Source organism: Pelobates fuscus, chromosome 8 (assembly GCF_036172605.1).
Source record: "Pelobates fuscus isolate aPelFus1 chromosome 8, aPelFus1.pri, whole genome shotgun sequence".
NCBI lineage: Eukaryota > Metazoa > Chordata > Amphibia > Anura > Pelobatidae > Pelobates > Pelobates fuscus.
This window is the reverse complement of record NC_086324.1, coordinates 8,222,116-8,247,479: the sequence shown is the minus strand read 5'-3', so window position 1 is coordinate 8,247,479 and position 25,364 is coordinate 8,222,116. Positions and strand designations below refer to the sequence as shown.

Genomic DNA, 25,364 nt, shown 5'->3' with positions numbered 1-25,364 from the left:
TAAATTCAGGAACCATAACTCACATTTAACACTCACGGTATCTCTTATCCACCTGATGTAAAAGGATTTCTGCCCCTGGTGTGATAATGATCTATTACTGTACAAGCTCTATAGTGACTGTCTAAAACCACAGTGAGAAGCTGGTCTAGTTTAAACTGGTTCTAGTTGGTGCATTAATCACTGAGGTATTCCATCAGCTTATATGGTACATTCAGACATACTCGGACCCTTTGATAGACCAACACAAATCTGACATTTCTGGCTCAGTTTAAGGGACGTTAAACAGATCTCCTACAGTGATTTGGAATGAAAATTTGATTCTTCACTCATAATGTGCGAAACTACTATAACAAGAGACACAATTATGCTTTTAGCTTATATATCTGTAAAATTACACCTAATGCTTCGACTGAATTGGTTGATATACAAAACCTACATCGTACAGGCTGCAAACACGGAACAGGAAAGGCAATGCTTAATTTAGTTAATGAAGCAGTTTTAGTGTATAGATCATATCCCTGCAGTTTCACTGCTCAATTCTCTGCCATTTAGGAGTTAAATCACTGTGTTTATACAGTCCTAGTCACACCTCCCTGCATGTGACTTACACAGCCTTCCTTAACACTTCCTGTAAAGAGTCATCTAATGTTTAAATGTTATTGCAAATGCTGTTTAATCTAGAATTCATTATCTCCTGCTCTGCTAATAGCTTGCTAAACCCTGTAGGAGCCTGTATGTAAGTAAATTTGTAATTACAGAGCAGGAGATAAAAGCTGCATCTAAATGAAATGTAAACCATGTTGTTTTCATGCAGTCTGTCAGTCACAGCCAGGGGAGGTGTGGCTAGGGCAGCATAAACTAAAAAGGATTCAAGTCGTAAATGGCAGAGAATTGAGCAGTGAGACACGATCTGTACACAAAAACGGTTTCATTAAGATAAAGTTGTTTTGTTGACTATAGTGTCCCTTTAATGTGGGTTTGGCTCTTGCTGATTACTTTGTCATTCAAGTAACAGGATTTGCTGCAGTTTTATATGATGCTGAGTGTTGTATCACAGCAAGAACATGGTCTCCATAGAAAATGTATTAATAGACAGAATCTCACCTCATTGGAATGTGTCCGATTCTGGTGCTTGGCGCGATCAGACGCATTGGAAAATGCCTTATTGCATCCCTCTTGCTCACACACATACGGCTTCTCCCCCGTGTGCGACCGAAGGTGAGTTTTGAGGTTCTCCAGTCTGGAGTACGCTTTGTAGCACCCCTCAAACTGTAAGTAACAGGAGCAAGGTTAAAGCAGCAGCCACGGGAGTTCAGTAAACACAAAACAAAACATGTGCTTTTTAATTCAAGCACATCACCTGCTCTGAAAGGCAAGAACATGAATCTACTACCAATCAGACTGCCAGGTATTATTATATGACACTGTTTTATATAGATCAGCATTTGGATAAAAACACAATATTGTAACTACTTAGGCTAGACGTATTTATGTAGCACAAACATACAACATAGCACTGAGCAGAACAGACAGAAAGTGGAAAGGGGAGGGAGGTCTGTGATTGGAATACAAATTAAAAATGGATTAATATAATATGACTGGGGAGAGTTAATAGCCATGGACAGACAGTGTGATTAATGCGCCAGCTATCGATGTTAAATCAGAAGGTGGAAGATGCCTTGAATCTGGTGACGGGGTGAATAACTAGCGGTACACCTTGCTATTCTAATGGGTCAATACGGCTGACAATCTGTGGTTACATTGTGTCAATCCTTACAGAGACCATTGCAATGCATATACTGAAAATATAAAGCAAGATTTTCCTCCAAACTTAGTTCAATGTTACCCTAGTAAGAATGGGCGAATGACATAGTGTAAGTTAGGATTGTAATATCCCTCACCAAAAAGCTGCAGGGGGAGGGCTTACTAATGACTATATCAGGGCAGTAGTTAATGCAATGTATCTGGTTTGATTACTTCAGGAGGCCGGCTCACTAAATTCACCAGGCCTAGTAAATTCCCTGGCAGTGTCAGCAGCTGCTGGCGAGGATATATTTATGGGGCAGATTCTGACAGTTGCTGAGTGCGGCAGTTTGCTGTTTGGAGTAGCTTACGGTGCATTTATGTGGCTTTTCCCCCGTGTGCCTTCTCATGTGCACTACCAGCATGTACTGAGCTTTGAAAGGCTTTTGTTCCCGCGTGCAGTCCTGCCAGCGACATACAAACTCTTTCTTTTCCCCGTGGATGTGTTCATTATTGATGTGCTACAAAGGAAAATACATGGAGAACGATAAATAGACACAAAAAATCGCCAGACCGCAGACTTTTATTATTTGTTATGGCAGACGATGAAATGTGAATTAAGCCTTGGCCTTGGTCAGTCTATAAAATGCAGAAACATATTTGTATATATGGCACGTCACATCTATATCTATTTATATACCAGGTCCCCCCTACCCCCAAGACTTCTACCCACAGAAAACCTTCACTACACAGGCGCAAACTGTATGGCATCGTTACATTAACTCCTTCAGTGCTGAAGTAGAGGAAAACACAGCAGTGAAATGTAGTGTTTCCCACTCAGGTAGCAGTGGGAACATAGGTCTCCCAGCCACTCACAGTGATTTAACAAACTGAACATCATATGGGAAAAAAAGAATGATTTCGTATGAGATCAAGCAAGAGAAACACACTACTATCTGCTAGCAGTTTAAACTAAAAAAATAATTCTCTTTACATTAAAGTGAATCTCTTGCCCATAAACGCAAGTGCTGCACCTCCACGTGTCATGTTAAAGGGTTACTCCAGACCCCAGACCCCTAAAGCAATTTAGCTTCTTGAAAAGCTTTATGGGTGAAGATTGTCCTATTTTTTTCATTTTGCAAAAAGGGCAGATTCCAATAGAATTTGATCTCAGTGGCAATAAACTCAAGAGGCAGTGATTGTTCAGAGCACCTGCCTTGTGAAGACTTCTCATTGAGCTGCTTTGGAAGTCTGTGATTGGACAGCCACAGAAAGTCTGGGCGGGGTTAGAAGGGGAGGGCTTGGAAAGGCTGCAGACAGGAGATCTGCAGCTATTACAAGCTGTTTTTAGATATAGCATCAATAATGTAAAATTAACTGCATGTAAGTTTTTATTTGGGGTGTATCTATTAAACAGTGATTTTTATTTATTTTGTATTTGAGCCGTGGAGTGTCCCTTTAATATATCTAAACACCCCTCAGCAGTATACAAGGTATTTTTAAAATACATTTTCACTTACATGATATGATAACTCCCAGAATGCACCTGCTCAGCCCTCTCTGTCTGCTTGTTAGTTTTCGGTTTAATTTTGTGCCAGCGAAGGATTAAAAGTGTCAGAGTTGCTGACCATAGCATTAACCCATTCATTGCCATTAAGGACTTACATGGACAAGCTGATCCGGTGTGTCAAACTCCTCGGTGCAGTCGTCCCAGTGACAGTTGGTCTCATAACAGATCTCCGGCTCCTGCTTGCATTCGTCCTTATCCAGGTCCTCTTTCACCTCATTTAGCTGGTCCTGGAACACGTAACGGAATTATTTCAGACCGGGGCAAGGGAACCTAAAACTATTACACCCCGATTTCTGCTCTGAGGAACTTACTCAACTAAATGGTGAGATAAGGTGAAAACAAAGAGGCTGAAGTAGAACAAATTCTCACCTCACGGTTTAGTAAATAGCCTCTTTATTTACTCAAGCTTGTTTTATATCTGACCTCTCTTTATAACAGGATTTGTTAACAGTAGGGATACTAATTAAATAAAAGTACTACCTGGAGATTATTTGGGGGTAAATTAACAGAAACACACCATTTCAGAGGGTAGAGAGAGAGCTGGAGGTGTTAATATTTGGGGTACCGGCGTACACACCCTATTAATGAGGTACTCCATACAGGCAGCAGCGAGGCACAGCACACCAGCTTATTATTATTGTTTTCATTTTTATATAGCGCCAGCAACTTCTGTAGCGCAGTGCTTATACATTCACACGAACATATGGAGACTTCCTGGCGTGGGATAAAATGGCAGGTATCTCTAAAGGGTCATGTTTTTAGCCTTTCACAAACTTCTAACATTTCCTACAAACTTTGCACTTTGCATCTTCTACAGTCACAACAGAAAAAAGCTCGACCAAACCCCATCACATTGTGTGAGATCAGTGCACTGGTTTAACATACTGCCCCATAACCAAAGCTTCCGCTTCTGCCTTAATCTGCACGTTCTGGCCCCTCATCAGGTCTTAACACAAAATATTATGTTTCATGTTAATAGAGACCTGCGTTTTCATGGCGCTACGGTGGTGTTCAGGCCCAGCATTCACAGCAAGGGGGTAAAAGGTAAAACCACCATCATCCGAACTGACAACTCCGGCCCGCTGCATTCAGCATCTGACAAATCTACCACACTGGTGAATAGACCACATGCCCTGACACGTACCGGAGGACTGGGAGAGTCTCGCCGATCCATTTCTTCTTCAGTCTTGATTTTGTTTCGTTTTTGGATCACTTGGTTAACAGTGCTGGTGACAACTGACTCACTGCTTGCCTTAATCTGCAGGAAAAGTCAGTGGGAGAATCATCTCAATGGTTGTCAATATGGGGGAACTTACACGGGGTAACTCCAATATTAGGGTATCATGGCAAATTCTCAGGGTGAATGGACAGATTCTTAAGGCGAATGGGGAAATTCTCAGAATGAATAGACAGATTCTCAGAATGAGTGGCCAGATTCTCAGGGTGAATGGATAGATTCTCAGAGTGATAGAGACAGATTCTCAGGGTGAATGGATAGATTCTCAGAGTGATAGAGACAGATTCTCAGAGTGATAGAGACAGATTCTCAGGGTGAATGGATAGATTCTCATGGTTGTTAGACTGAATGGACAGATTCTCAGGGTGAATAGACAGGGGACAGGTTCTTCGAGTGAGCAGAGAGACTCTCAGGGGAATGGATAGATTCTCCGGGGAATGGACAGATTCTCAGGGGAAGGAAAACATTTCGGGGTGAATTGAAAGATTCTCAGGGTGAATGGATAGATTCCCAGAGTGGATGGATAGATTCTCAGGGTGAATGGATAGATTCTTAGGGTAAATGGATAGATTCTCAGGATGAATGGGTAGATTCTCAGGATGAATGGGTAGATTCTCAGGATGAATGGATACATTCTAAGGATGAATGGGTAGATTCTCAGGATGAATGAGTAGATTCTCAGGGTGAATGGGTAGATTCTCAGGATGAATGGGTAGATTCTCAGGTTGAATGGACAGATTCTCAGGATGAATGGGTAGATTCTCAGGGTGAATGGATAGATTCTCAGGGTGAATGGATAGATGCTCAGGGTGAATGGATAGATGCTCAGGGTGAATGGATAGATTTTCAAGATGAATGGGTAGATTCTCAGGGTGAATGGACAGATTATCAGGGTTAATGGGTAGATTCTCAGGGTAAATGGGTAGATTCTCAGGGTGAATGGGTAGATTCTCAGGGTGAATGGGTAGATTCTCAGGGTGAATGGGTAGATTCGCAGGGTAAATGGGTAGATTCGCAGGGTAAATGGATAGATTCTCAGGGTAAATGGATAGATTCTCAGGGTAAATGGATAGATTCTCAGGATGAATGGGTAGATTCTCAGGATGAATGGGTAGATTCTCAGGGTGAATGGATAGATTCTCAGGGTGAATGGATAGATTCTCAGGGTGAATGGACAGATTCTTCGGTATGTTAGCTTATTTACTCACTAAGCCGGAGTCTGTTACAGAGTTGCTGTTATTGGCAGCGGCAGGAGCTGAACTGGTCGATGGGAGCGCACCATGCTGGCGAGAAGCGAAAGTGGGTGATGGATGAATCAGAGGGGTGTGTCCAAAGGAGGAGCTAAGACTGCGCTGCTGGCTCAGGAGTTGCTGGTACGCCACAGGGTTAATGGGATGGGGAAAACTAAAAGCAGGGCTGAAAAAAGACACATCACACATAGATTAGGAGCATACTATAGTTTAGTCTCTGACAGCAGGGTGAAACAAATATTTTACCAAATAAACTTTAGCGGACAGATCAATGGGAGCCAAACCTGTTCCCGGAAATTTACAGTTAATGATATATTATATATCTAAACACAAGGTTAGAGTTTGAACTATTCCGGGTTATTTTGTGAGGGGGGGACGAAGGGATTGGGGGGTTATTCCAGGACATTTTAGGTGATTCCCTGACCTACTGATGAAAATGTAATTTATAACAAGAACAATGTACCGTATATACTCGAGTATAAGCCGACCCGAATATAAGCCGAGGCCCCTAATTTTACCCCAAAAAACTGGGAAAACGTATTGACTCGAGTATAAGCCTGGGGTGGGAAATGCAGCAGATACTGGTAAATGTCTAAATAAAATTAAATCCTAAAAACATTATAATAATTGAATATTTATTTACAGTGTGTGTGTGTGTGTGTGTATGAATGCAGTGTGTGTGTATGAGTGCAGTGTGTGTGTGTATGAGTGCAGTGTGTGTGTTTGAATGCAGTGTGTGTGTATGAATGCAGTGTGTGTGTGTATGAGTGCAGTGTGTGTGTGTGTGATGCAGAGCCTTGGTGGGGGGTGGGCATTTTTTATGTTTTTTATTATTTTAAAAAAAAAATGTTATATTATTATTTATTTATTTTTATTATTATTTTATTATTATTATTAATTTTTTTTTCGTCCCCCCTCCCTGCTTGATACATGGCAGGGAGGGGGGCTCTCACTCCCTGGTGGTCCAGTGGCATTGGCAGTTCAGTGGGGGGGGAGGGGGCTGGCAGAGAGCACTTACCTCTCCTGCAGTTCCTGTCAGCTCCCTTCTCCTCTGCGACGGTCCATGCAGCTCTTCTGTCAGCTCACACTGTAAGTCTCGCGAGAGCCGCACTATGACCCCGCGGCTCTCGCAGGACTTACACTGGGAGCTGACAGAGGTGCTTAACGGACCGCCGCGGAGGAGGAGAGAGCTGACAGGAGCTGAAGGAGAGGTAAGTAACCGCACACAGCCCCCAGTCTGTATTATGGCAATGTAAATTGCCATAATACAGACAGTGACTTGAGTATAAGCCGAGTTGGGGATTTCAGCACAAAAAATTTGCTGAAAAACTCTACTTATACTCGAGTATATACGGTATCTTATTTACACAGACTGATTTCTAAACACATTCATTGTAGTATAAAGACACATTACTGGGAGTATTATTGCTGTGGGGCTCTGTTATACACTGGGACACATTACTGGAAGTATTATTGCTGTGGGGCTCTGTTATACACTCAGACACATTACTGGGAGTATTATTGCTGTGGGGCTCTGTTATACACTGGGACACATTACTGGAAGTATTATTGCTGTGGGGCTCTGTTATACACTCAGACACATTACTGGGAGTCTTATTGCTGTGGAGCTCTGTTATACACTCAGACACATTACTGGGAGTATTATTGCTGTGGGGCTCTGTTATACACTCAGACACATTACTGGGAGTATTATTGCTGTGGGGCTCTGTTATACACTCAGACACATTACTGGGAGTCTTATTGCTGTGGAGCTCTGTTATACACTCAGACACATTACTGGAAGTATTATTGCTGTGGGGCTCTGTTATACACTCAGACACATTACTGGGAGTATTATTGCTGTGGGGCTCTGTTATACACTGGGACACATTACTGGAAGTATTATTGCTGTGGGGCTCTGTTATACACTCAGACACATTACTGGGAGTCTTATTGCTGTGGAGCTCTGTTATACACTCAGACACATTACTGGGAGTATTATTGCTGTGGGGCTCTGTTATACACTCAGACACATTACTGGGAGTCTTATTGCTGTGGAGCTCTGTTATACACTCAGACACATTACTGGAAGTATTATTGCTGTGGGGCTCTGTTATACACTCAGACACATTACTGGGAGTATTATTGCTGTGGGGCTCTGTTATACACTGGGACACATTACTGGAAGTATTATTGCTGTGGGGCTCTGTTATACACTCAGACACATTACTGGGAGTATTATTGCTGTGGGGCTCTGTTATACACTGGGACACATTACTGGAAGTATTATTGCTGTGGGGCTCTGTTATACACTCAGACACATTACTGGGAGTATTATCGCTGTGGAGCTCTGTTATACACTCAGACACATTACTGGGAGTATTATTGCGGTGGAGCTCTGTTACACACTCAGACACATTACTGGGAGTATTATTGCTGTGGAGCTCTGTTATACACTCAGACACATTACTGGGAGTATTATTGCTGTGGAGCTCTGTTATACACTCAGACACATTACTGGGAGTATTATTGCTGTGGAGCTCTGTTATACACTCAGACACATTACTGGGAGTATTATTACTGGGGAGCTCTGTTATACACAGACACATTACTGGGAGTATTATTGCTGTGGAGCTCTGTTATACACTCAGACACATTACTGGGAGTATTATTGCTGTGGAGCTCTGTTATACACTCAGACACATTACTGGGAGTATTATTGCTGTGGAGCTCTGTTATACACTCAGACACATTACTGGGAGTATTATTGCTGTGGAGCTCTGTTATACACTCAGACACATTACTGGGAGTATTATTGCTGTGGAGCTCTGTTATACACTCAGACACATTACTGGGAGTACTATTGCTGTGGAGCTCTGTTGTATGTTCAGACACATTACTGGGAGTATTATTGCTGTGGAGCTCTGTTATACACTCAGACACATTACTGGGAGTATTATTGCTGTGGAGCTCTGTTATACACTCAGACACATTACTGGGAGTGTTATTGCTGTGGAGCTCTGTTATACACTCAGACACATTACTGGGAGTATTATTGCTGTGGAGCTCTTTTATACACTCAGACACATTACTGGGAGTATTATTGCTGTGGAGCTCTGTTATACACTCAGGCACATTACTGGGAGTATTATTGCTGTGGAGCTCTGTTATATGTGGCTCTTTTCTAATGACCTGGCTTTAGGTTAGAAACTCCCGATATTGTTGTACAGTTTTAAATAGTGGTAGATTTAACACAGCATGGACATAGTGAGTCTAGGTCTCCTAGATCTTAGCTGAGATAGGTACTATCATTAAGTCCCCTACATAAATCTATAGATCCCCAATAACCATTAAGTGTACAAAACAAACTGTAAGAGGACATCTCCATCCCAGTGCCAGAGTTTCGTTACTATATTCTAACCTGGATACTCGATCAGAGTGTTACAGCGCCAGCTAGATTCTCTTTACCTTATTGCTCCAGCTGATAAGTGCCCATAGGATCCACTGGCCGCAGAGCTGCTCCTGGAATTGTTGATGTACGCTACCAGCGAATTTGGTGAGGTGCGGATCATTGTCTGCAAGTCAATACTGGCATCGGAGAGTGGGGAGATCGAAAGAGCGCGTTTTCTACTTAACCTTGGCGTCAACCGAGGGCTTGAAAATCGTGACACTATTCATAGCAAAAAAAACAGAAGAGGTTAGATGGGATTATAGGAAATAAGCTTAACTGGACAATTATTACATGCAAAATATAGACACATTATTAAGGTTTTAAATCTTGCGCTAAAGTTCATTTCATAATATGCAATGCTATGGAAATGGCCCTTTAAATATATCATTACTTAATGTTATAGTGATATATAAAATAAAATAATATTTAATATTGTGAAATAATATGTAATTCTGTACAATAGATTCGTAGAACTTCCAAAGGAAACTGCATAAAAGAGATTTTTATTTGTCTGCAAAAACAATATCATAACTAAAACCCCATAACACTGGATGGATTTATGTCTGAGGTCGAACGAGTGGCCTTGTCAGAGCGGTTTACCACCAACCATGCAGAACGGATGCTGTAAGTAGCAGTGTGTAGTGAGACCTGAGTCCGTATCATGCGCCCCAAACATCCCACTTATCAAATGGGCAGGATCGGCTGCACCCCTGTGAACACTGGTGATTTGGGGATAAAGATCAGGATTTGTGTCTCTGTGTAATGAGCTTGGTGACAGTGATTAAGGTGAAAGAGAGGAATTACACACATTGAGGCCCATGGAAAAATGTTAATTTTCTCCACTTATTTTATAAATAAAGCGTCTTTTTTTTTGTAAATGTGTTGATCGCCACAGTTGGTTAAGGATTCATTGTAATTAACATTAAAGATATGTGTAAACTAAAAATAATAGAAAATGTAACGAGGTGGACAGATAATTATTTACCATTTATAACGGCACCATCACCGAAATTACCGGGGCACTTTGTGTTTGTTCCTAAATAGAGGATCAAAGCTTCTATTTACAAAGTTGTTTATTGCATATTTTAACGTAGAATAGGAGAGTTGATTTTTTTCAGCCTAACTTGCGATTCTCTCTGTGTTTATTGAATAAACTCTGATGTTGAAATTGAAGGAAAGTGCTTCTCTTGGCCGTGTCTGAGCGTGTGTAATGAACACAGAGGAATCTCTGCCGCAGCTATAATTATACGAGGCGGGATGAAAAATGACACTAGATTTGGAAACAAAGTATCTCAGTGTGTTTTTTCGTATTTGCATTTCCCCCAATCTTTTGCTCCATTAGCTGGGAAAAGCAGGCCAGGTCTGGCAGCCATATTTATCTCCGTTAGCCACCCACCTCTGGGGAAACCTGTTTATTAATGTACCGCTTCCCCTGACAAATTATTAAACACAAAGAAAAACCACGCTCTCATTTTTCTCTCCTCTTTTGTAGTGATTTATATCCACATTCTGCATTTAGTGGCTGTTCCATTAATATGTACAGGACGACAGGCTGAAAAGGGTCACCGTGCCATGGGCATACGTGTCACTGCTTCCTGACAGGCAGCATGCTCATAGGTTACATTATTAAATAATTATTACATGTTTAATTATTAATATAAATAGCCCTAACGCATCTTACAGATTTCCACAAATGACAGTATTGTCCGCCCCACAAACACACAAGTAATTGATACCATTTAGGATACTGTACAGAAGGCCATCCTATAGAACACTGGGATGTACAGAAGGCCATCCTATAGAACACTGGGATGTACGGAAGGCCATCCTATAGAACACTGGGATGTACAGAAGGCCATCCTGTAGAACACTGGGATGTACAGAAGGCCATCCTGTAGAACACTGGGATGTAGAGAAGGCCATCCTATAGAACACTGGGATGTACAGAAGGCCATCCTGTAGAACACTGGGATGTAGAGAAGGCCATCCTATAGAACACTGGGATGTACAGAAGGCCATCCTGTAGAACACTGGGATGTACAGAAGGCCATCCTGTAGAACACTGGGATGTACAGAATGTCATCCTGTAGAACACTGGGATGTACAGAAGGCCATCCTATAGAACACTGGGATGTACAGAAGGCCATCCTGTAGAACACTGGGATGTACAGAAGGCCATCCTATAGAACACTGGGATGTACAGAAGGCCATCCTATAGAACACTGGGATGTACAGAAGGCCATCCTGTAGTACACTGGGATGTACAGAATGTCATCCTGTAGAACACTGGGATGTACAGAAGGCCATCCTGTAGAACACTGGGATGTACAGAAGGCCATCCTATAGAACACTGGGATGTACAGAAGGCCATCCTATAGAACACTGGGATGTACGGAAGGCCATCCTATAGAACACTGGGATGTACGGAAGGCCATCCTATAGAACACTGGGATGTAGAGAAGGCCATCCTATAGAACACTGGGATGTACAGAAGGCCATCCTATAGAACACTGGGATGTACAGAAGGCCATCCTGTAGTACACTGGGATGTACAGAATGTCATCCTGTAGAACACTGGGATGTACAGAAGGCCATCCTGTAGAACACTGGGATGTACAGAAGGCCATCCTGTAGTACACTGGGATGTACAGAAGGCCATCCTGTAGAACACTGGGATGTACAGAAGGCCATCCTATAGAACACTGGGATGTACGGAAGGCCATCCTATAGAACACTGGGATGTACGGAAGGCCATCCTATAGAACACTGGGATGTACAGAAGGCCATCCTATAGAACACTGGGATGTACAGAAGGCCATCCTGTAGAACACTGGGATGTACAGAAGGCCATCCTATAGAACACTGGGATGTACAGAAGGCCATCCTGTAGTACACTGGGATGTACAGAATGTCATCCTGTAGAACACTGGGATGTACAGAAGGCCATCCTGTAGAACACTGGGATGTACAGAAGGCCATCCTATAGAACACTGGGATGTACAGAAGGCCATCCTATAGAACACTGGGATGTACAGAAGGCCATCCTATAGAACACTGGGATGTACAGAAGGCCATCCTATAGAACACTGGGATGTACGGAAGGCCATCCTATAGAACACTGGGATGTACAGAAGGCCATCCTGTAGAACACTGGGATGTACAGAAGGCCATCCTGTAGAACGCTGGGATGTACAGAAGGCCATCCTATAGAACACTGGGATGTACAGAATGTCATCCTGTAGTACACTGGGATGTACAGAAGGCCATCCTGTAGTACACTGGGATGTACAGAAGGCCATCCTGTAGAACACTGGGATGTACAGAAGGCCATCCTGTAGTACACTGGGATGTACGGAAGGCCATCCTATAGAACACTGGGATGTACAGAAGGCCATCCTGTAGAACACTGGGATGTACAGAAGGCCATCCTGTAGAACACTGGGATGTACAGAAGGCCATCCTGTAGAACACTGGGATGTACAGAAGGCCATCCTGTAGAACACTGGGATGTACAGAAGGCCATCCTGTAGTACACTGGGATGTACAGAAGGCCATCCTGTAGAACACTGGGATGTACAGAAGGCCATCCTGTAGTACACTGGGATGTACGGAAGGCCATCCTATAGAACACTGGGATGTACAGAAGGCCATCCTGTAGAACACTGGAATGTACAGAAGGCCATCCTGTAGTACACTGGGATGTACAGAAGGCCATCCTATAGAACACTGGGATGTACAGAAGGCCATCCTATAGAACACTGGGATGTACAGAAGGCCATCCTGTAGTACACTGGGATGTACAGAAGGCCATCCTGTAGTACACTGGGATGTACAGAAGGCCATCCTGTAGAACACTGGGATGTACAGAAGGCCATCCTATAGAACACTGGGCACTGGGATGTACAGAAGGCCATCCTGTAGAACACTGGGATGTACAGAAGGCCATCCTGTAGAACACTGGGATGTACAGAAGGCCATCCTGTAGAACACTGGGATGTACAGAAGGCCATCCTGTAGAACACTGGGATGTACAGAAGGCCATCCTGTAGAACACTGGGATGTACAGAAGGCCATCCTGTAGAACACTGGGATGTACAGAAGGCCATCCTGTAGTACACTGGGATGTACAGAAGGCCATCCTGTAGAACACTGGGATGTACAGAAGGCCATCCTGTCTGGGTTTCATCATGCAATGTTTAGTAAATCTTTATTGTTTACAGAAGTAGCCACGAACAGGCAGCAAAAACACATTGGATCCAAAGACAGACCCACCATGAATATTAAATAAAATTCTAGAATTTTACAAGGTGAACCAACGCATGACCAACGTGATTAATATGAACCTAAATTTATTTGAACCATGTCCACAAGGCAATAGCAATAGGAAAACAGAACTACAAAATGCTTCAAAACCCCTGCCACCCCCCAAAAAAAAAATATATAAAAAACCTAGTCAGAGAGAGGTCAGTTTATCAAAAGGTGCAACAGATAGATACTTAACCAAGGAATTAGTAGTTCACCAAAAAGATAAATCTCCAATCTTCACAAAAAAATCTGTTACTGAAATATAACATAATGTAGAAATAAGCACCACAAATAGACAAGGAGTCTAGTCGTCTCACTATGCTTGTCAGAGGGAGCAATATTGATACATTTAATTTACTTTGACAAGCTGAGATGGACCTCCAGGAGGCCAGGAGAAGTTCCAACAGTAGGAGATCTGTCTGGTGACATTCTGGGACAGTTTGTATGTCACTGTGTAACTGTGAACTATTAGTCCATTGGGCGCTATGTTCTGAGAATTTTACAGCCATAATGATTGGTTATGGAAGGGTTGTGGGGAGGTTTGTTGTCAGCAAACAGCATATTTACGGCAAATTGTTTTGTTTGTGTAATCCACCAAGAAACCAAGTATCAAACGAAAAATACACTGTGTGCCACAGGAAGGTTCCCCGAAGTGTTAGAATGTGCTTGGTCTGCGGCGCGCATGTTATGCCCCTGGACTGTCCGTGCCAGAGCATATGTCCACAAGCTGTCCGTCTGGCCTAGCTGAAGAAAGGATTATAGTCAGTGAGAACGTAGAGTCTGCAGCTGGCTGGTCCTTATCAATTGCCCACTGTGCAAGTCCGCATCCAGGCACCCGTCCAAAGCTCGCTGTGCGCTGCAGTCCATTCCCTCGCAGTCACACACTGTGCAGCTTTACTGGGCCTCTCCTGCAAACGCTGTTAACTGCTTTCCCTTAACTACTTAACCACCGTAGAAATGATCTTTTGAACTATTACATTTGGAAGCCAAAAAGGGGCAAAGCATGCACAAATATAAGTTGTTTATGTTAGAGCCACTGGGTTATATAGGACACTGCAAGGAGCATTAAATCCCTGAATACCCAAGGGCTCAGCAATGTAGAACTATGAACTACACAGGAGGTATCCTGTATGTTACACACTGCAATAATTCCACTATCCACTTACTATTAGTCAATACGCTTTGCAATCCATCCACGGAGGGAATGGGCAGCCTGGTAGCTGACGCGTTAATGGCGATTACACAGCGGCTCTGTCCTGCTGGAGACATTTCTCCTCCAACACAAACAGCGGCACAATTTGATTTGGCTGTTACCCTAAGAAGGGCAGAGTTGGAAATGTCCAAACTCCCCAAAAAACAAATAATATGGAGCATGATGCAAAGCAGAGAACACACACACACAGGACAGCTCCACTCCCTATTTTTTTAAGTAAAAATTAATAAGGAGAGTTTTTTTTTCATTCTTAAGGCATTGCGCCTCTCCATTATAAGGCATGGGATAGGTGTATAATATAATGTGCATACAAACTGTGAGCTAGGCACTGGCTCTGTCCCTGAGGCCTTCTGTCAGTGACTGCTTGGGATTTATAATTCTGGGATCTCACCAAATTCCCTGTAGGATGAAGGAAAGCAACAGAGTATATTAAAGTACAAATAACCTGGCACAGTTCACACGGACACTGGTTATTAGTGGTAGCAATGCATTTGTAAACTGCCCAAATATCCCACAACACGTTTCTGGGAACAAAATAAAAAGTAAAAATCTACTTAATTTCATTAAAGGGGCCCTCCGAGCTGAACTTGCCCCCATTTTGTTACTGTGTTATATGCAAAACATACATTAAAATATAAACATGATGCTTACTTTTACAGTAACTTTGCTGCCATTCCCCAAGTTTTGAAGCTTCTGCAGTGAGCTCTGTCAAGATTAGGAAGTAGCAGACATCCATCCACAGTTTAATTCAAGCAATGTAATGAAAATACTGCCCAAGCTGACGGCAGTTCCAGCAAGGCTGTTTTCAGTGTAGTAATCACTCATTTTGTGGTTTCATGAAACATGTCAATCTACCATAAACAATGAATGGATCATGAAACGTAATGGAAGGACTATAACCAATCCACGCAGTACCATAAACAGCGCAAGGAGCGCCCACACCGATATAAGGAGCTCTATACCCAAGTGGATATGTCTGAGATATTGAGAGGTCATCATGAGATAAGCTCAGGCTGCAGGCTAGTTGTGTTCTGGTAAACTGGGTTTAGTTAGAGTAATGCTTGTTTTATATTCCCGGAACAAGGTCTGATCTCTGCTACGGACAGCACTTAGGCGTTCGTTCAGAAATATACTTACTGGTGACAGGCGAGGACTCGTGTTTTCTGACAGATTCCTATTTACAATAATAAAATTAGCGCACATTTACTGAGCGGCTGACAGTTCCAAAAACACGTTCCAAACCTCACCGGGAATTCCTGGGTAAGATTTCAAAAATTCTCTTAAATACTTATACCCGCCTAAATGGTTTATAGACTTATTAATGTGTCTGTAAATCTGTGCACATAGTGAAACACACAAACCTTTAATATAAACTATTATCCTATAACTTGGACGCGTCCTTGTGTGAACTTTAAGTCCAGTTCTGTTAACCATAAACAGTCCAAGCTCATATTAAGTCACAAATTCTTTTATTTTTTTTCATTCTTTAATTTTAATGCTCTGGTCATTTTTATATAAAGGTTTTTAGTCACAGTTTCACTGCAATTAACCAATTAACCATTTGTTTTGTGTAATTGCGGATCCGTTTTAATTAGTAGACGGCAGATTAGTAAAAGGTAGAATATAAAATCTGATCTGACTGCCTGTCATTGAAAACCCAACGTTTAGCAAAAAGCAAATGGAAACATTAACCCTGTGAGCAGGGGGAACATAGTTCATGCGAAAAATCCTACCGAATGGCGCTCTCCTGACATATATAAAAGAAGCAGGTGTTCGTCAAAGTTCAGTGGTGCTCGCAAGTTAGAGTGTCCGATTTTAGTTCCATGCACTCGACGACCAAACACCGACGCCTGCGTTCGTGCGACAAGATGGCTGCCAACTCCGTTCCCAACGTGCTCATGCATAAGAATGGCAGCCACCCAGCCAAACACTTAGAATGTTGAGGTGTCAGGAGAGGTCAATAGGAGTTAATGAACCCAGAAGTGGTCTGCAATTTGTGTGGTTGTTCGGTTCCCGAACTAGAAAGGGAAACCACACAAACCAAGTCTTTGCATGGCCCATAGTCCTTGGGCAGGAGGCTAGCCAGCAGGCTCCTCCAAGCACTAAATTGTTCTATTTCCTGGTGCATTCCCATTAATGTGTGGAGGTCTTGGCACCCTTAGGAATCTGACAGTAAAGGTTCACCTACATTCCGAGATGGTCAGTGGAACAGCCACTTTTATACTCTACCAGCAATGCTGCAATAGCTGGCTGTGCATTATGAGATATATAGGAAACAGTGGCATTGCTAAAGTAACAAAATATTGAGGTGACAGGAGGAGGTTTAATGGAAAACATTAGGCAGAAGCGCCAGGAGGTTAGGCTCTGAGCTCATATTTTCCAAGTGCCCTTGATCTGGGATTTATGTTCAGTAATGCCGTGGCTGGGATGTTATTGTAAATAATGATTGATGCGACAGTGAGGATAAACTGTGGCGTATCTGCTGTTTTGCCAGGATTCGCCGCGCACACATGGTAGTTGCACAGAGGAAGAGGTCACACGAGGCCATGAGGATCACAGATTAATCCAGGACAGGCCTGCAAGATTTGCCAAGGTAAAGTGAAACCACACAGGGATTTATTTAGAACACCAACTGCAACTTATGGGTTAAGTATAACTTAAAGACAAAAGGCAATGCACAAGGGTTTCTGCTGACATTTGCAAAGTATGATCTTCACTTTAAATCGCTTTGGTTTTTGCAATCTGGCTGTACGCATTCGATGCCACTATAGTCGATAAACGGGAAGACCACCAATATGTGATGGCGTGGGTCTGCTCATATCAGGATGGTGTGTTTTAAAGTTGTGGATCTTCACTAGCAAGACGCCCCAGGAATGAAACTTTAGTGTACGTTGGATGAGCAATACACAGCAATGCTTGACCCTCTGGCACTCGTAGAGTTAAGCATTTCTTACATATTATCACACTGATCATTATATTTGAAGTGAATTGAAACCTGAATAGCGGAATTGAGCATAATATTGTCAGATGGGAAGTAGAGTGGAGTTGGAGAATGTTTGTGAATCAGTTATTTTAGCAATTCGAGTTTTGATTCTGTGTTTATTGAATAACCTCATAATGTTATATTAAACCTACAGAGCTTTACTGCTGGGTAAAGCAAGACAGCACATATACTTATTGAGGAAGCATGTCATATTACAATGTAACAAGACATAACATAAAATGTAAACAGATCGAGTTAAAACTATCTTTAATAAATACACACATATAACAAATCATCTATGTGCCGCGCTGTATAGACCTGACTCACACATCTACGTTTCCCATCGCTGGTAGGACATCATGGCACCAATTCCTCAGGGAAGGTGAAAGGAAGAGGGTGTATGTGTTATCTAAAATCTATTAACATACTGATCACCAAAACATCGGGCAACTCCAACAGCAGCCGAGCGTCTGGCTAGTAAGGAACAAAACCAGAGTAAAGGATTCAGACTTTATATGTGTCTATTGCTTGATAGAAACAGGAAGAGAAGGAATCTGGCAAAGACGACGCTAAACTCACACACTTTACTGACTGCGCACTAGTACGATTAAACAATGAATTCACAGAAAAATCGAACATCATAAGCTGGAAAAAGCTGCACTGGATTTTCCCCCCTCATTTTTTTCTTTTCGCCCAAAATTATAAATTCCCAGGTAGATTCCCAACAATTCTATATTTAGTGAATGTATGTGAAGCTTCCAAACCCGGGGGTATTAACGCCAATATCTTGCTGCAAATCAGGAATTCCACCTATTTCCCTGTTTGTCTTGGTTTGAAGGGAACCCAGTCATTGAGATTGATTAGTGCAATCAGATGATGATTGGGTGAGCGGCCGAGGGGTAATTTGAGAGGACTTTATAAAAACAGCAGTGCCTGCCCTGGTCAGAGGTAACCCTATACAGGAGAACACAAGGAAGCAATTGGTGCGGTCTGAGAACAATACAACACATTGTGTGCGTCGGAGGTTCACTTACTGGAGTGCGGCTGTAACGTAACCACAAGGGAAACACCAGTTTCTCAGGCTAAAAATATAATGTTTCTGGACAAAGCTGACAAGCGTATGGGACCATTGTAGGTCATGGGAGCAGCAAAGAGGCATTTACATAGAGAGTAGCAGGCAGCACTATGAGAATTAGAGAATAGGTTAAATATTGAATTCAATAGCTAATGAAAATGCTGCACACAGTCCCAGTGTGAGCCATTAGAGCTAGCTGACTAATAAACTAAACATAAGGACAGAAGGACAGTGCCGTGTGGGGGAGATAGGAACGCTGTTCTCCCCAATTCCATCCATCGTCAGCCAGCAGTTCCTCACACGAGAGGTGCATCCTGGGATGCTGATATACAAGCAGTACTGGATACACAGAACTACAAATAATGTATTTCAATGCTCTGTGACCTTTTATACTCTCTTATTTCTGATTGGTTGCTCATTACGGCCATTCCTAAACTGGTGTTGGGACTGGTGCAGGACTCAGTAGACAGAGGAGAAGTTTTGATGTGATGGGTGCTGCTATAACCATTTCTGTAAGTTCCACTGGTCCGATTAATGTGAAGTATCATTTTATGTGAGCGGTCCACCTTAACTATAAACCGACTGTAAACAGGGTTGTTGTGATTCACGCAGTCAGCAACCTCCACTAATACGGTCAATCTGTCCAGACCACAAGCTGTGACTCACCGGCACGTTACCACCAGCTGATATAACACAAACAGCGCCTGCAGCTTCTGGGCCAGAAAATGGCTGACACCGCAAGCGTGGTTCCAGACAGTCATTGAAGAGCTAAGTCATAAATAGGAAAGAATGTTTTGGATAAAACACAAGCAAGTCTGGATTAATTTGGCAGATCTGAACTTACCATCCATGGGTGCGAGGTAATCATGCAAGTGGGTGGCTGCTGTCGCCGCGCTGCTCTGCATGAAGAGTTCTCCGTAGGGACTGGGGTGGCCTGCCAGCAGGGTCATCTGGTGGTAGTAGTCGGCTGGACTGGTACCCGGCGGTGGGGGTGGTAAGCCAAAGATACCCCTTTCTTTTAAGTGCTCGTGAGCCACTGTGAGAAAGGAGAAGATAAGGTTTATGTCAGAGTGCCAGGTCTCCTCCTCTCCTCCCATTTGGAAGAGTTTAGTGGAGTTAATGAGGTTAGTTCAGGCGTGTTTACACAGACAGACAAAAGACAGCAGGATGCTGGATAATTTGACCATTTTCATCAGTGAAATGTTAATCTCTGCCTATCTTTAGCTTTCCTCTCTGTAAGAACTTGGCACTCACAGTCGGCCCCCTTCCCCCAGACTGATGTGCCTCTTCTCTCATCGTAAGTCACATAAAAGAAACAAGGAGAACAATAATTCTCACATCAGGATGATGTACTGCAGCTTTAAGAAGGAGTGTTTATAAAAAATGCAAGTTTCTTGGCTGCATCTGATTCATAACGAGTGTCTGCAGGACGTCTTCTTATAAATATTGCTCATGTAAAAGTACAACGGCTAAACTAGCTGTAGGAAAAATACAACACAACGCCAAGAAACCAAACATGTTCTGTGTGAAAGTGGAAGATATAAAATGTTTCATTCAGTAAATCGATGATGTGTTTATTTTTAATACTCATTTTCTGCTGATTTTCGTACATAGATGCCGGATGGACTGTGGACCTTCCACTTACTGACATCACTCCATGAATTGACCTCCTGACAACACAAATCCCATGGGTTTAACTTGAACACATGTAAAGTTATTCACCAATGTGTGAATTGTTTGTTTTCAAATTAAAGGCTGAATTATCCAAACTGCAATCATTTTCCAAGACAATTCTAGGTTTTCCGTTGAACTGCTTTGGCCCAGTTCTGGAGTACTAACAATTAACCCTTTAGTAAATAACTCTGTTGTATGTGTACAAAAGAACTCATTGGGAAGATTTGGGAAAAAAACGGCTTGAAATAAAATTTAGGCAAAGTTCAAAAAATGAAGCATTCACTATGGAACCAAGAGATCCCAGAACGATTTGTTATTGCTGCACATTTACAAGTTTCCTGCATAGAGTTGGGAAACGGGCTGTATAAAGACCCTACGGATCTCATTAACAGGCAACGGAAATAGACTGCTGAAACTTCTACTAGGGAAAGAGAAAACTCATCTAGCCCCCCCTGTCCTCCTGGATGAGGGTATTGAGAGTTGTAGAGGAGGTTAGAAAGGTCTGATGTAAGGCACCTTCTTGCAGAATAAACCGTTTTATTAATGTCTGCAGTGGAGCTGGGAAATCTGTTGAAAGGAATGAGTCTCCGCGACTGGCTTCCTAAAACCCTTTCGTTTGCCAGAGTCAATCACAGCAGCTCTCTCACAGCTGCAAGTCCTCAATGCTACACCCAGAACACCGCGGAGGGAGAGGCGGATCCATCGTGCGAGAAGAAAAAATAAATACACAGTAAACCGCTGTCCGAAATCAAACAGGGCGAAAAAAAATTCTAAATAAAATCATTTTGCTGGTTTTAGAATCAAGATATCTGAACGCTAAGTCAGTAAGCACAGAGAGCTCCTTTTCTGCTAATTCTGCAAATGAAATCTATTTATAAATGTCTGTTTTAGAAGAAAATATTGTACTTGTGGGAAAAGAGACTCTGTAACAAGTTATGTAAAGTCTTCTAATTACCGTGTCTTTGATGCGTTTCGAAACGCTATTCTACTATAACGTTATAAAAAGCTAAGCCCAGATGCGGGAAGCGCAGGTTTTACTTTTTTAGCAGACTGCAGTTGGTATCATTTTATACTACTACTGCAAATTATACAGTCAGTTATGTGGATCTTCTGGATCTACAAATGCCATAATGCTCAGCCAGGCTTAAAGGGTGAAAAGCATAATGGGAGTTGGAGTTTTCTACCTCTGAGCCGGCACACACATCCCCTCCAGTCTTTAAGGAAGAAGCAACGTAAGAGGAGGGTTATATTAATCTATACATTTCTAAGTCACTGTTTCAGGTAAAAAATGTACATTTAGTCTAATCAGCCAATCGTTGTGCGTGTAGGCGATCCATTACGGAGGCAGGTATAAAGTAGATGCATTGCTCTGCTTACCTTCCGCTGGGCTAAGTCCCCGAGCTGCAGAGACCATAGAAAGCGGTGGGCTGCTGTGGACGGAGCGCAGGTAATGCTCGATGTGTGGGCTTACATAATGGTGAGCGTGGCTGAATTCTGTGCTTGCCATGGAGTGAGGAGACAGGCGGATTAGCGAGATGTCCGAAATGACGGGGCTGCCGCTGAGACCTGGGGGGCTGAGAATAAAACACAAATCACATTAACATACTGCAAGGAAACTCTAAACCTCTCCATTCTAAACCATGACAATAGCAATCACTTTACACATTTCTAAAACTATCACCAGCTTCTACCACCTCTGCTGGGTGGCTTTTTCTGCAGCTCACATACTTTCTAAAGCTTCTCTATCACGTGTGTAGTTGTTGGTTTTTTTATACCTGGAATCCTCTCTAGATGCCATTTCCTCTGACGTATTCAAATCACCAGCAAACGGTGAAGAACAGACAAGGGAAACACACATTTTAGGCTAAAATAAGGGAACTGGATAAATAAATCTAAGAAATGGAGAATAGTCTGAATTCAGCTTATTTGGTTCAATCCTTGTATATTCTCTAAAACGCCGGGTCTAGTTAATAAAGCTAAATATCATCTATTGGGGTATTCGGCATTGTGTTACACAGGTTAGTTCACATGTCAGGAAGGTGTAGCGGAGGGGTACGGTGATAGATGGGGTGTATGAATTAGGCAATGCATTGGGTACATATGACAGTAATCAGGATTGAGTAACTTGGAAGAAATGTTGAAAGTGCTTTTGTAAGACAAGGGGACGTTGGGAGGTTGTAGTATAGGCAGATATATGACCCCCAAAAGGATTCCACCTTTCAGGAGAGATATTTAAGACCCTCTTACCAGGTGAAATGTGGCCAATTGATTGGGTATAATGATGCTCAGAACGGTAAGAGCTTTCCCTAAATCCTTCATGGCAGCTGCAACAGACAGCGCCAAACCAGGGAACATTAACCACAAAACTGCTGGAAGGGGTGTATGGAGTGCCTTATCAATCATGGCTCTTTATTCAAGCACTCACACAGTTATTGTGTAATATTTATTAATATACAGCTCTACAAATACAGGTATAGCTGCAGCCATTGCCGAAACCTCACATTTAATTTGCACAGTAACGGAATTATTTCCACGGAGAGCGTGGACTCTCCGCATGCGTTTATTATACTTATTACGGTTATATGGAATGGACGCAGCTGTAACTCAGGTTAAAGTAGGGACCTGCTCAATGTGCACCCATCCTGCCTGCGCACACTGCACACTTTGTACATGGAGAGTGGCAGCCAAGGAGTTGGAGAAACAGCGTGCAGGCAGACAGGGGAGCTCCTTACCTATAGACTGTAAGCTTGTTTGAGCAGAGTCCTCTTCAATCTATTGTTCCTGTAAGTTTTCTTGTAATTGTCCTATTTATAGCTAAACCCCCCTCTCATAATATTGTAAAGAGCTGCGGAATCTGTTGGCGCTATATAAATGGCAATAATCATAATATTAATCGATACAATGACGACAGGCTGTTATGTTGGAAAAAAATATTATATATACATAAAACTATAAAAGTAAGCTGAATCATTTCCATGGAAAATAATTACTGCTAAAAGCATGTAGCAGCGGGGTGTGTTGGATCCCATTTGACCTGTCAGCCTCTGCCATATTTTACTTAAAGAGCTCAGTGCTATAAACCACGTTCTATTAATTAAAGTGCAGGTGTAGCACGGAGTCTGACGCTCACATTGCTGGTGAAAAGCGTCATTGTTGGTTCCTGATCCTGCTCGTGTCTCTGACACCTTTCTCCTGCGCTGACTTGGCTCAGACTAGCGCAATCTGCTGCTAGCTAGCGAGCTTTATCCATTTCGCATGACAAACCGCATTTTACTCACCTCATGGGGTAAACATCAGGTGGGAATGTAAAGGAAAGAAACACAGGCTTCTAATAACCCTTTCAGGGTTTGTAAATAAAAGGCTGGACTCCTTATTGTCACTAATAAACACAGCTCTGTATATGTATTATCTGCACTCACATTCGCTTTAACTGTGCATCCTGAGCAGCAAGCAGGATCCTTAAAATGGCACTCTAGGTACCATAACAACTACAGGCATTATAGTGGTAATGTTGCCAGGTGTCCCCTCTCTGCCGTCCACTTCAATCTGCCAAAGCTCTCAATCAATGAAAATGGCCTAAATCTGGCATGAGCTAGTTCAAAGTATGAACTATCAGACCAGCTCAGACCGGAAGGCTACAGGAGTACGACATGCAAAGGTAAGCGTCAACGCATTCCTAAATGATGAGTAACAGAACTCTCTACTAACAGCTCTCCCTGTGCCAGCAGCTCTCCTTATTACTGTACGTTCTCGTTATCCTGGAGATGGTATCGCTGCTCCTTCTTCCATGTTTCGAGTTACCGGTATATAATCTCACCATGGCTTTTAATTCCATTATTGAACACGCGAACACACACTAATTACTGTGAGCGGTTTATTGCTGTCTGCGGTCTCCTGAATGACACTATAACAGCATGTAATTAAGCTCTTGGTCCAAGCTCACGCAGTACCAGGAAATCACAAGAAGATAAATAAAATGCAACAATCCAAAGTGTAAGCTTTTTGGCACAATAACTAAACTGTGATATCCCAGGTTATATCTTCAGCAGCACTCTCACATGGGAGAGATATAGAATTACATAGGGTGGAGTGTTGAAGAATTTGGAGAATTATTTTACCATTTGGCAGGGAATGCTTTCGGGAGGGGGTAAAGGGGGTGAGGGGGGTGGACAGGACAACCAGTGATCCCACACAGAGAATCTAGAACAAACCTAGGATAATCACTGCGGGAGGACAAAATGTTTCCCTTGATGATTCAGAGGGACTGCCACACGGGACAGCTTAGGACACAGCCCTGTGACATGTCGTGGCAGGCAGATAATCCGCCCCTATAGTTGGCACAGAGCGTATCCACCCTTTGCACGCTGTGCAGTGTTCATGTAATTAGGTGTATGTGGAACCTGGGCAGACGCAGACAGCTGGGATGTGGGCTTGATATATGAGAGGTCCTGTGTCACATTCACATCACATTAATCACCAGAGCTAAAGAGCATGCATGTTATTTTTCTTGCAAACATTACCTAGGACTGCAGCTTTGATAAATCACATCCTGTTCTGCTACAGTGTGCATGGAATAGCCAGGGGGCCCAGCTCAGACAATTATGCCTTAGGGCGCAGTATGAGTCCAATCAAAGCAGCTCCAGCAATGAAAGCGTTAATTACATTGGAACTTCGTAAACTAGTCCTACTGCTCCCACAATGGGAATTATTTCTATCACTGAAACAGGGGAGTGAAATCCTGCAATCCTAAACCACTGGGGGGAGCAGGCAGACTAGTCAAAAAATACAGGACACACACTGACCAGCTACATTCAGTAACAAAATAAATGAGGCTCTTCTTAAATCGACTTTATATTTGTACAG

At 42.7% G+C, this 25,364-nt stretch overlaps 1 protein-coding gene across 2 annotated transcripts in view; it reads right to left on the bottom strand.

Annotated features, from left to right (window-relative positions):
• GLI2 (GLI family zinc finger 2) overlaps positions 1-25,364 on the bottom strand; it is a 96,067-nt gene that overhangs the window by 6,459 nt on the left and 64,244 nt on the right. For both annotated transcript variants that reach the window (XR_010085188.1, XM_063429202.1), the window contains 8 exons: positions 21,879-22,075; positions 19,672-19,863; positions 9,269-9,470; positions 5,759-5,966; positions 4,458-4,571; positions 3,409-3,540; positions 2,115-2,264; positions 1,105-1,269 (listed from right to left, as the gene is read on the bottom strand). Coding sequence is in view for 1 of the 2 variants with exons in the window: in XM_063429202.1 (XP_063285272.1) it covers positions 1,105-1,269; positions 2,115-2,264; positions 3,409-3,540; positions 4,458-4,571; positions 5,759-5,966; positions 9,269-9,470; positions 19,672-19,863; positions 21,879-22,075 (1,360 nt within the window). In the remaining variant the exon portion in view is untranslated. The remainder of the gene's footprint in view (positions 1-1,104; positions 1,270-2,114; positions 2,265-3,408; positions 3,541-4,457; positions 4,572-5,758; positions 5,967-9,268; positions 9,471-19,671; positions 19,864-21,878; positions 22,076-25,364) is intronic.